We start from the raw sequence: 12,982 nt of genomic DNA on the forward strand, positions 1-12,982 counted from the left end.
TATATTCCTCTTTCTATGACTGTCAGCTGATACTAGTAAAATGAATATTATGCTATGCACTGCTCCCATCTGGTGTATATATAATGGATCAAGAAAGCTGTCTGCATTTTTGAACTCTCCTTTTGTTGTGGCTATGAATTATTTGGGGGGGTGTTCCCTGTAAGATTGCCATGATGAACTCCTCCACTTCAAAATTTACTACAGCATCACTAGCTACAAGTTTATTGGTTCCTTTTACCATAATAATGATTTTAGTAATACGTTGTAGACAGCTCCATGGTCATTCAGGGCAGTCTAACTAAAGAAAAACTCTATCCCTCCCTACTACAGTTTCATTGACAATATCCTGGGAATTGTGGAGAGGGAGAAAGAGAGAATGATAATGCTATGGTCCAAAATGCCCTGTCAGTTTTGGGGGTTCTTCCAATGGTTTGATTTGCCACAGCCTACATATGTTCACAGCCTACATATATGACTACGCAAAAGCATTTGACTGTGTCGACCACAGCAAACTATGGCAAGTTCTTAAAGAAATGGGAGTGCCGGATCACCTCATTTGTCTCCTGAGAAATCTCTATGTGGGACAAGAAGCTACAGTTAGAACTGGATATGGAACAACTGATTGGTTCAAAATTGGGAAAGGAGTACGACAAGGCTGTATATTGTCTCCCTGCTTATTTAACTTATATGCAGAATTCATCATGCGAAAGGCTGGACTGGATGAATCCCAAACCGGAATTAAGATTGCCGGAAAAAATATCAACAACCTCAGATATGCCGATGATACTACCTTGATGGCAGAAAGTGAGGAGGAATTAAAGAACCTTTTAATGAGGGTGAAAGAGGAGAGCGCAAAATATGGTCTGAAGCTCAACATCAAAAAAACTAAGATCATGGCCACTGGTCCCATCACCTCCTGGCAAATAGAAGGGGAAGAAATGGAGGCAGTGAGAGATTTCACTTTCTTGGGTTCCATGATCACGGCAGATGGTGACAGCAGTCACGAAATTAGAAGACGCCTGCTTCTTGGGAGAAAAGCAATGACAAACATAGACAGCATCTTAAAAAGCAAATACATTACCTTGCCGACAGAGGTCCGTATAGTTAAAGCTATGGTTTTCCCAGTAGTAATGTACGGAAGTGAGAGCTGGACCATCAAGTTGATGCTTTTGAATTATGGTGCTGGAGGAGACTCTTGAGAGTCCCATGGACTGCAAGAAGATCAAACCTATCCATTCTCAAAGAAATCAGCCCTGAGTGCTAACTAGAAGGACAGATCCTGAAGTTGAGGCTCCAGTACTTTGGCCACCTCATGAGAAGAGAAGACTCCCTAGAAAAGACCCTGATGTTGGGAAAGATGGAGGGCACAAGGAGAAGGGGACGACAGAGGATGAGATGGTTGGACAGTGTTCTCGAAGCTACTAACATGAGTTTGGCCAAACTGCGAGAGGCAGCGAAGGATAGGCGTGCCTGGCGTGCTCTGGTCCATGGGGTCACGAAGAGTCGGACACGACTGAACGACTGAACAACAACAACAACAACATATGTTTAACATATCAAACCAATTTGGTATAGTTTCTTGAGATTTCCTTTCTTCATGCAGAATGTTTAACAAAATTCAATCATTCCAACAAAACAGGTATCAACAATTCCCCTCCAAAATTTATTAAGAGAGAAGATTCCTCCAGCTAATTCTAGCTACTCAGATTTACTGGGTAGGAAGGTTGCTTTTCTGGCAAATAAAAACAGAGAAACATGGACGTATCAAAAGTGTTTTTGATTTTTAAGTATTTGTAAAAAAAGCCCAAAAAAAACCAACCCAGCCATTTCTGATCACTGTATTTCAGCAAAATGGAAATCAAAAGTCCAGCAACTGTCAAAACAGAATAAAATAAAGGATTCCTCAGAGACAAATTCCCTTAACTAAAAAAGAGACGTCTCAGCATATTAACACCCATAGGGCAGTAATACTTGGAGGAGCTAATAACTTTCCCCAGACATTACAGAAAAGTCCTACTGCTGTATAGAACTATTTCCCCCCCAAATGAATTAGTACCCCTCACACCATTCATATTTCTTTTTACTGGTCATTAACCCTCAGTCACATCTGCACCTTTCCCTTCTCCTGGTGTTCCGAAGACTCATGTCACGTGCTTCACAACAAGTTGTCAGTCCCTGAGTTATTCGTACATGAACAAGTCACAAGGATTTATCTGACAAAGGAACTATTATATTCTCACTTCCTTCACTGCTGATTCACACTCCAACATGCCTCGCGTGTCAGCTTTGATTTACTTGGCCATTTTTAATTGCCTTCTTTAATGGTATCAAGACAGAAATGGTTTCCAAGCCCTAAAGCTTAAAACAGATTTCATCTTCTCACAACCCTCCTTTTTAGGTATATCGTAATCATAAAACAGTTTTCTGTCAATTGCTCCACATATAAATTCATTAGCCTTCCAAGAACGCCAGGACATCTGAGAGGCTCTTCTGCATAGATAAAAGCACACATCCAAAGCACACATTCTCCCCTAGGATGCAATGAAAGAGCAAAGAGCCTTTGGATGCGTATCTCAAAAGCAACACACCACACAGAACCTAACTGCAGTTTATTTGCAATGGGGCAGAAGTACATTCTGTTCAAAGACAAACACATCCATTAGTTCTTGGCCAATGGAACACCAGCTCACACCCGAGCTCTGGTTCAGACAAAATGCTAAACTAATTAGAATTACACCCAAGCAAGGTCCGAAAGAAGCTCTTTGAATCCCAGTCATCATTTTCTATTGATCCAGAAATGTATAAACCCACCAACAAATTGGTAGTGAGACAAATGGGACATAAAACTTTCTATTAATGACTGCCTTAAGAATGTCGCAAGAAGAGACATGCAGAACAGATGGAGACCCATGTCATTCCAGATGTGGTTGGTTTCTAATCTGTTATCAGTCCCAGCCAGTATGACCAGCATGAAATCAGCTGTGGTCTACCCTGTCTGTAGGGCCACAGATCTCCTATCCCTGCTTTACATTTCTACACACACTTCAGTAACTGAAGGCCACACAATTTCACAACCTCTTGATGGTATGACTGACTGCAGTTTAATGCAGAATATTCCAGTGCAACAGAATACATACCTTACGGTCCCGGAATCCAGACCGCTGCTTCTTCTTCTTTTCTTCGACCGGAGCATCTTCATCACTTGACTCAACAGCTTTCCCATCATCACTTCCTTCATTCACTACTTCTTCCCTGTTCTTCATCTTCTCACTAGGCTCTGCCCTTATATCATGTTTCACAGATGATGGCGCTTCTGCATGGGCTCTGAGAGAAAACAAGAAGGAAAAGTGAAGCAGTAACTTCTGATCTTTTAAAATGCCTATTAGGTTGTATTTTTGAAAAGCTATAAATTCAACAAGAACTTTGCAATTAGATCCTTTCGCAGAGAAGTGAAAACCTTGTTCTAGGTACCCAACAAGCATCTTCTGCATTTAAGGAATATTAGCCCGACATGCAACCCTTGAAAGCCAAATAGGATTTCTTAGTGCAAGGTGGACCTAAAAGAAAATAACCTGATCAGTGCCAGTACTAAAGGAGAAGATGCTGATCACATTCAAACAATAGTCTGTGGCTTCAAAAACCATGATTTATAAAGCTATAGCTGAGTATCATGGCTATGCACTCCTCAGACCTCCCCTCTGCCCATGCCAGCTTTGGCTTAGATCAGGGGTCTCCAAACTAAGGTCCAGGGGCTGGATAAGGCCCAATGGACTTGTTTATCCGGCCCACGGTGACCCCCACTGCCCGCTGCTGCCGCCCGCTCTTACCAGCACTGAACTGTGCGGCTGCCCACTTCCGGGTCAGAGGAGCACCGGAAACTGCTGTGCTTATGCACGTTATTTCTGGTGTGCATCCGGGTCAGAAGAGGTCTGTGCACATGCGCACAAGCTATTTCTGGTGCTCCTCTGACCCGGAATTGCGCCAGAAATAGCATGTCTGCACGTGTATGGGTGCACGCTCCCCCACCCTCCGGCCTACCGTGCGACTGGTGCTGGAGACACTGGCCCAAGGCGCGGTAAGTTTGCTGACCCCTGGCTTAGATCTCCATGCCAAAGTAGGTATACGCTGGGAGGAGGGAGAAGCATGGCATTCAACTTGTTGTTCAGTCGTTCAGTTGTGTACGACTCTTCGTGACCCCATGGACCAGAGCACGCCAGGCACCCCGTCCTCCACTGCCTCCCGCAGTTTGGCCAAACTCACGCGAGTCGCTTCGAGAACACTGTCCAACCATCTCATCCTCTGTCGTCCCCTTCTCCTTGTGCCCTCCATCTTTCCCAACACCAGGGTCTTTTCCAGGGAGTCTTCTCTTCTCATGAGGTGGCCAAAGTACTGGCATTCAACTAAGGCTTCACAAATCATGGTTTATGAAGCAGTGGCTCAGCATCCAATGTAGTGATTGAATAAAGATCACTGAAAAGTCACTTCTTAATGCGCAACCAAAAGGTTTTTCCCCAAAACTGCAGCACCCAATGCCAACATTTTACACCCAATATCCACTCACCAGGTGTACCTTAATGGCAGATACAAAACTTCCAAGGCAGAAGCAATAAATAAATAAATCTCACTATAAGTTTAAAACTCCCTGGCAGGGATGATTGAGAAAACACAATTTTCCTGACCCCAGTGAATGGGAACTATTATACTGGTGCATATTCTCAACAGCATCCACTATATGTCTTCAAAAAAGGTGGAACAAGTTTCAGAGCAGTTCTTTCATTCATTTGAAACAATATTTTATAACTGCCTACACAATGGACATTTTCCTGACTGTGACTTCCATGGGAATGATGGAATTAAGTTGCTAGATGTAATCTCGACCATTATTACATTACATTATTACATTACATTATTACATTACATTAAGTTGCTAGATGTAATCTCGACCATTATTATTACATCTGGATTTCGAATGAATTGGCACCAAAAATACAAAAAGCAGAAATCGGCCCAAAGACATATTCGGATCACAATCCGGTACAGGTGACCTTAAAAATGGTTTCAAAGGATTCTTTCAGGTGGAGAATGGATGACGCTTTGATGAGAGATACCAAGCTAGTAGAAAGAGCTGCGAAAAAGATGAAGGAGTATTTTCAAATTAATTGGAATTCAGAAGTCGAAAAAAGGACTGCCTGGGATGCAAGTAAAGCGGTAATGAGAGGATTCCTCATAAGTGAAAAAGCAAAGAAGAAGAAATCACAAAACGCGGAAATGGAAAGGCTGTTGAATTTAATTAAAGTTAAGGAAAAAGAACTAAGAGGACATCCGAAATGTTTAAAGATTCAAAAGGAGATTAAATACTTGCAATCCCAATATGCAAAAATTGTGAACCAAGATATTGAATGGAAAGTGAAAATGATGAAGCAAAGAACATTTGAATCTGCTAACAAATGTGGAAAACTATTAGCTTGGCAGCTAAAGAAAAGACAGAAGGCAAATGTCATTACCAATTTAGTAGTAAATGGAAGAACTGTGGAGAATCCAGAAGAAATCAGATGGTGTTTTCAAAAATTCTACAAGCAACTGTACAAGGAGGAGAAGATAGAAGAATCAGAGATAGACCGATTTCTGCAAAAGAATGGATTGCAAAAAGTCCCAGAGGAAAAATTAGTAACTCTCAACCACCCGATAACGACTCAAGAGATAGAGGATGCAATTAATAGTATGCAATCAGGGAAGGCCCCAGGACCAGACGGACTAACAGCAAAGTACTACAAGACTCTTAAAGATTGGCTATCGCAGCCTTTGAAAGAAATTTGCAACAAAATTCTAGAAGGAGATAGGGCACCAGAGACGTGGAAGGAAGCCTTTATCACACTGATTCCAAAACCAGAGACAGAAAAAACTCTAATGAAAAATTACCGTCCAATTTCCCTTTTGAATGTGGATTATAAAATTTTTGCGAATGTTATGGCTACAAGATTAAAAAGAGTGTTGAAAGATTATATACATAAAGACCAAGCGGGTTTCCTACCAGGAAGACAAATAAACAACAACACAAGAATTATTGTGGATATTTTGGAAAAACTGGAAAGAAACATAAATACGGATGCAACACTTTTGTTTATAGATGCGGAGAAAGCCTTTGACAATATATCTTGGACATTTATGAAAAAGAACTTGGAAAAGATGGAGTTGGAGAAAGATTTTAAATGGCATTAAGGCCATTTATACAGAACAAAGAGCCAAAATAATAATAAACAGTGTGATATCGGAGGAAATTGAAGTTCAGAAAGGAACAAGACAAGGGTGCCCTATCTCCCCTTTATTGTTTATTACGGTCCTGGAGGTCCTTCTAAATATGCTACGAAAAGATAAACAGACAAAAGGAATTAGGGTGGGAGAGAAAGAATATAAATTACGCGCCTTTGCAGATGATTTGATGTTATCCCTACAGGAACCGGAAAGCAGTGTACCCAGAGCCCTGGAACTAATTGAACTTTTTGGACGTGTAGCTGGTTTCAAGTTAAATAAGCAGAAAACCAAAGTATTGAGTAAGAACATGAGTTTAGAGCAGATACAGAGACTAAAAGAGAGCACTGGACTTAATTTTGTTAAGACTGTAAAATACCTAGGAGTCAATCTTACAGCAAAAAATCTGAACCTGTACAAAGACAATTATGAGAAATTGTGGATGGAGATAAAGAAAGACATGGAAATATGGACAAGATTAAAACTGTCGTTATGGGAAGAATAGCAGCGATTAAAATGAACGTCCTACCAAGGATGCTGTTTTTATTCCAAGCCATACCAATCTTAGACAAATTAGACTGTTTTAAGATATGGCAAAGGGACCTATCGAAGTTTATATGGCAAGGAAAAAGCCAAGAATCAAGTTTAAGATTCTGACAGACTCTAAAGAGAGAGGAGGCTTTGCCCTGCCGGACTTAAAGATTTATTTTGAAGCAGCGGCCTTTTGCTGGTTGAAGGATTGGTTTAAATTGGACAATGTAGATGTGTTGGACTTGGAAGGATTCGATAATATGTTTGGCTGGCATGCATACCTTTGGTATGACAAGGTTAAAATCCACAAATCTTTTAAGAACCATATAGTAAGAAAGGCTTTGTATCAGGTTTGGATAAGGTATAAAGACTTGTTAGAGAGAAAGACTCCCAGATGGATTTCACCAGTGGAAGCCAAGGCCTACAAGAGACCGAACATGTCTGCAAGTTGGTTAAGATACATGGATATATTGCAGCGAGAAGGCGACTCATTTAAGCTGAAAAGCTATGATCAAGTCAAAAATCAAGTCCCTGACTGGCTGCAATATCATCAGGTTCATGAAACATTTAAATTAGACAAGAAAATTGGTTTTCAAATGGAAAAATCTAAACTGGAAACAGAACTGATTGAACCGAATTCTAAAAACCTTTCCAAGATGTATAATTTGTTGCTAGAGTGGCATACGAAAGATGAGATGGTTAAGTCGACAATGATAGACTGGGCAAAAGATGTGGGACATAATATTATGATGGATGACTGGGAAAGATTGTGGCAGAAAGGTATCAATTTTACTGCATGTAATAGTTTAAGAGAAAATATAATGAAAATGATGTATAGATGGTATCTGACACCAATTAAGATAGCTAAGATGAATTCTAAAATGTCGGATGTGTGTTGGAAATGTAAAACTTCGAAAGGTACCTTTTTCATATGTGGTGGTCGTGTCCAGGGGTAAAGGCCTTCTGGGATAAGATTTATAACGAGCTTAAAAAGGTAATGAAAATTACCTTTAGTAAGAAACCAGAGGCATTTCTCTTGAGCATGACCAATGAAGAGATACCCAGTCAGGACAGAGTATTTTTTATGTATGCCACAACAGCGGCTAGAATTCTATTGGCAAGAACCTGGAAAGGCGAAGAGATCCCAACAGTGGAAGAATGGCAGATGAAGTTAATGGACTATATGGAACTCGCAGAACTGACCGCTAGAATCCGAGACCAGAGGGAGGAGAAGGTGTCGCAAGATTGAAAAAAATTTAAGGACTATCTAGATAAATCTGAAAAACTAAATATTTGAGCAGAATTAAACAAAAGATCGGCTTAGCAGGTTAACGTTAGATAAAATTGCTTAGAAGATAACTTTTGCGAATGACGTAATTGATAAAGTATTTTTTTAAGAAACTTTGTATAAGTTATGATTTATATTGGATTAAGAAAATTTAAGAGTATTAAGAAATATGGTAAATGTTAATGGGAAAAGATATAAAGCTACCTACAACGTATATATGATTTTGAAGGCGGTGGGGGGAACAGGGGAAGTCCCCCAGCAAAGAAGTTAAAAACAAGGAAAGTACAAAGACAGATGTCCGTTGAGGTTTGTATATGTTTTTTGTTCTCTATGCTTGTTGATATTGTTATTGTTTTTATTGTTTTTATTGTGTTTATGTTTTGTGTTTTTACTGTTTATGTTTATATTGTGTTTTCTCTTTGTTCTATTGGAAAATAATAAAAAAACTTAAAAAAAAAAAGTTGCTAGATGTAATCAACTCTCTCTTGCCTCCTTTTCTTGGAGTTTCCAAATACCATATCCTTTGCTAGGGGAAAACCAGATTCTGTATATTGTACAATAAATAGATGAATGCTGTATATTGTACAAGTCAATTTTTTTTAAAAAAAAACAACCAAACCATTTTTAAAGGGAAATGCAGTGCAGCCTCTCTCAGTCTAGCCCTTTCTCGACTCCACCAAACCCAAGCAACTAAACTGTACTGAAATTACTTTATTCCATTTTTTCCAGAATATTGACTGAGTCTACATTGTTAAGTGAATTCAACACTTCCTCATCTGCTCTACTGTATGATGAAAGACGAGGGCACTAGTGCTTTCTCCCCAGAAAAATATTGATCAGAAAATGCTTCTCACACAAGCCTGAAAATTCTTTTAACTTCCCTGCCCCAAAATAAACAAGCAGTTAAAGCAATAAAGGAAAGATGATAAAAATTGGTTTTGCCTTCAGAACTGCAGCGTTCACAACAAACAACCTGCTCGGCCTCCGCTCTGTTGATTTATTTTTGATCCCCAACAAGTGATGAACTGGGCTGCATTCCTTTCTTTTATGAAGCCGCAGAACTTGTAGTGCAAAGGATTGATGATAACGGTAACTGAAGCTCCTTGGCCATAAGCTATGAGACTGGAACCCAGATGCATGGCACACACAGGGAGTCCCTGCTTTGCAAACGCAATTCCTGATACCATCAGGAGGACGAAAGTTAACCGCTCAAAGTTATTTCACAGCGCAATCCTATGCATGTCTATGCTGAAGAGTATGCCTGTAAAACTTCAACTTTCTATACAGTGGTACCCCGCAAGACGAAATTAATTCGTTCCGCAAGACTTTTCGTCTTGCGGAAATTTCGTCTTGCAAGGCACCTTTTCCCATAGGAACGCATTAAAATTTAATTAATGCGTTCCTATGGGGGGAAAGTCCGGGGGCCCCTCCCGACCGGCACCGGAGCCAAGCCAAGCCGCGTTTTAAGACTACAGTGAGCGAACAGCTGCGCTGCTGTTCGCTCGCTTCAGTCTTAAAACACGGCGCCACGGCTCCGGGAGGGAGGGAGGGGGCCGTGGGATCATGCCCGACATCGGGCACGATCCCACGGCCCCCTCCCGACCGGCATCGGAGCTCCGCGCCGCCGCGTTTTAAGACTGCAGTGATCGTTGCCGTCTTAAAACGCGGCGGCGCGGCTCCGGGAGGGAGGGAGGGGGCCGTGGGATCATGCCCGACATCGGGCACGATCCCACGGCCCCCTCCCGACCGGCATCGGAGCTCCGCGCCGCCGCGTTTTAAGACTGCAGCGATCGTTGCAGTCTTAAAACGCGGCGGCGCGGCTCCGGGAGGGAGGGAGGGGGCCGTGGGATCATGCCCGACATTGGGCACGATCCCACGGCCCCCTCCCGACCGGCATCGGAGCTCCGCGCCGCCGCGTTTTAAGACTGCAGCGATCGTTGCAGTCTTAAAACGCGGCGGCGCGGCTCCGGGAGGGAGGGAGGGGGCCGTGGGATCATGCCCGACATCGGGCACGATCCCACGGCCCCCTCCCGACCGGCATCGGAGCTCCGCACCGCCGCGTTTTAAGACTGCAGCGATCGTTGCAGTCTTAAAACGCGGCGGCGCGGCTCCGGGAGGGAGGGAGGGGGCCGTGGGATCATGCCCGACATCGGGCACGATCCCACGGCCCCCTCCCGACCGGCATCGGAGCTCCGCGCCACCGCGTTTTAAGACTGCAGCGATCGTTGCAGTCTTAAAACGCGGCAGCGCGGCTCCGGGAGGGAGGGAGGGGGCCGTGGGATCATGCCCGACATCGGGCACGATCCCACGGCCCCCTCCCGACCGGCAACGCGGCGCCGCGCGGCTCCAGGAGGGCTTGCCTTTTCGCTGCGGTCGGGAGGGATGTTGTCCGCGTCTGCCATTTTGGATCGACTGCGCATGTCTGGACATGCGCAGACATGCACAGTCGATCCAAAATGGCGGACGCGGACAACACCCCTCCCGACCGGAGCAAAAAGGTAAGCCGGCTTACAGTGGTACCTCGCCAGACGAATTCGTCTTGCGAAAAACAGGCATAGGCAAATTCGTCTCGCGAGTCAACTAAAAACTCGCAAAACCCTTTCGTTTTGCGAGTTTTTCGTTGTGCGAGGCATTCGTCTTGCGGGGTACCACTGTATTTTGGGGGAGCAAGCAGGGGCATTTATTACACTAAATAAACATGGCACCTTGTTGAGTAAGATGAGCAAGAAGGAAGGTGCCTTTCCAGAAGCTCTTGCAATCTACGTAAATTTCAACAGAAAGTAGGACAGGGCGGAGAAGAGAAGACAAAAAAATTGTGAATTCAAGTTTAGTTTTGGGGCGAGGGGGCTTAAAGCTTTAAAGCCAAACCTTCATGGGAAGAGCGAGTCCTTTGGCACCACACTGGTGTTCTCGAAGGTTGCCCTATAGACAGCCAATAGCAAGGGAATATGGGCAGTCATTTAAGAGTGCAGAATACAGGGCTGGGTAAGAAATGGGCATCTGATTTTAAGTAGGAGAGACATTCCTCAATATACTGTGCTATTTTCACAAATATTTGCGAGTTGCTAGATTTTCAATTCTGACCTGGAATCAACTCTGATTTTTAAGGTATAGAGGTGCAAATATCCACACACACACAAAGTTTCCATCATGCACTCTCAGTCTGCGAAATCACAAGGAAGCCATGAAGAACACGGCTGTCTCCCAGGAGTGATGGCCTCTCAAGTCCAGCTCTTCATACATATTTCCTCATTGCAAATATATGAATTTTAAACAGATTTAAGACCGGGGGGAAACTAGGACATCTGCTTCAGGAGAGGAAAAACCCATACACCCATTTCTCTTCATGCTAGCTGCTGATCAACCTCTGACACGTAGTGTATGTGACAGACTTGAAAGCACTAATAAATTAAAGCACTCTGCAGAACACTAGGGAAGTATTAAATCGTAGAGAAATGCTGCCAGCGTCCTTTAAACAAAGTCACCATTATGAATGCAAATTAACATATGCCTAGGTTATAATGATAAAACAGCAAAGCATCTACAATAATGTAAATCATAAAAATTTATGAAGCTTCTGCTGAGAAGTAGTGTTATTGGCTCATAGGGTGCTGGGCAAAGCAATATAGGAAAACCAGATTTACAGTGAAATCCTATTCATATCTCCTTGGAAGTACATTCCAACAAGTTCTGAATGTGCAGCCTAAGTCTGCAATCCTATACCCAGTTTCCTGGGAGTAAGACCTACTGAATAGGACCTCAATGCAAACATATGCAGGATAATGCAGTTAATCACCTGCACGAATTTGCCCACACATCTGTTAGTACTAAAAAGAGGGAACCTCTATTTTAAGAAAATTAATTATTTAGGAATCTAGGCAATTATATGAGTGTCGGGGATGGGGAAAGATGCTTATCTGAATGAGTTTGTTAAAGAATAATTCCACATAAGTGGCTATCTCTACATTTTAATACTCTTATAAAAACCAACAAACTTGTAATTGAAACCATTGGGAACATTATGCAGTGAATAATCAATCTTCGATTTGCTTTACAATACATCTCACATTATTGACTACCTACAAAATATGATTTATGCAGCCATATTATCGCTTCAGCAAACATGGCCCAGAGCGCTTGTTCTGGACTCCAACTTCACTACTGGGCATCCCTAATAATGATATGAAGACTTACTATTGCACAGTTTTGATCAGGGTATTCCAGAGCTTGGCTCGTTATCACATCAGCAGAAACACAGAGAGACTCTAATAGTATTTTCTACAGGCTCTGTTTTTATCAGTCTTTTCCACTGGTGACAATAATAATGGAAGGTAAAGTATTGCAGCCAGATCATAAAGCTTATGCATCAGAAATTATGGCAATTAATATCCCTATATTGCAGTGGGAGGCTAAGAGATATTTGCTTATCTAAGGACAATTTCACTCAGGCTCAGGCAGAGGTGAGATGCAAATGGGGGCCTATCTGGTTCGCAACCAACTCTCTTAACCACATCTTCCTATCAGCCCCAAGGTAAGTTCATTAATAGGTATCCCCATAAAACGGGACAAGAACAATGAGCATTCAATCACCAGCCAGGCCCCTGTACTTCTTTTTTAATGAGGCTTTAATTTAATTTTCAAAAAGATCTACAGAAAAGGGTGATGTGATCATGGAGGCTCCTAGGAACTGTGCCAGGAGTTTTAAATAGGAATACGGCGCAGCTTCCGACTGATAGAGGATGTAAATTCTTCCTTGCACCAAAGTGATAAAAGCCCATTAGTGCATTAAAACATGAAAACTCTGTGTCCAAGAGGAAAGTGCTCATTCTTCAAATCCAAACAGAGCTGCACTTGGCTACGATTGTCAGGACAGTTTCAAAAAGCCGCACAAGGGGCCCAATTGCCTTGCAAATA

The 12,982-nt window shown here is 42.5% G+C and overlaps 1 protein-coding gene across 6 annotated transcripts in view; it reads right to left on the bottom strand.

Annotated features, from left to right (window-relative positions):
* MICU1 (mitochondrial calcium uptake 1) overlaps positions 1–12,982 on the bottom strand; it is a 131,640-nt gene that overhangs the window by 88,047 nt on the left and 30,611 nt on the right. For all 6 annotated transcript variants that reach the window (XM_033149118.1, XM_033149122.1, XM_033149120.1 and 3 more), the window contains exon 3: positions 3,138–3,324. In XM_033149118.1, the coding sequence (XP_033005009.1) occupies positions 3,138–3,324 (187 nt within the window). The remainder of the gene's footprint in view (positions 1–3,137; positions 3,325–12,982) is intronic.

Source organism: Lacerta agilis, chromosome 5, assembly GCF_009819535.1.
Source record: "Lacerta agilis isolate rLacAgi1 chromosome 5, rLacAgi1.pri, whole genome shotgun sequence".
Lineage (NCBI taxonomy): Eukaryota > Metazoa > Chordata > Lepidosauria > Squamata > Lacertidae > Lacerta > Lacerta agilis.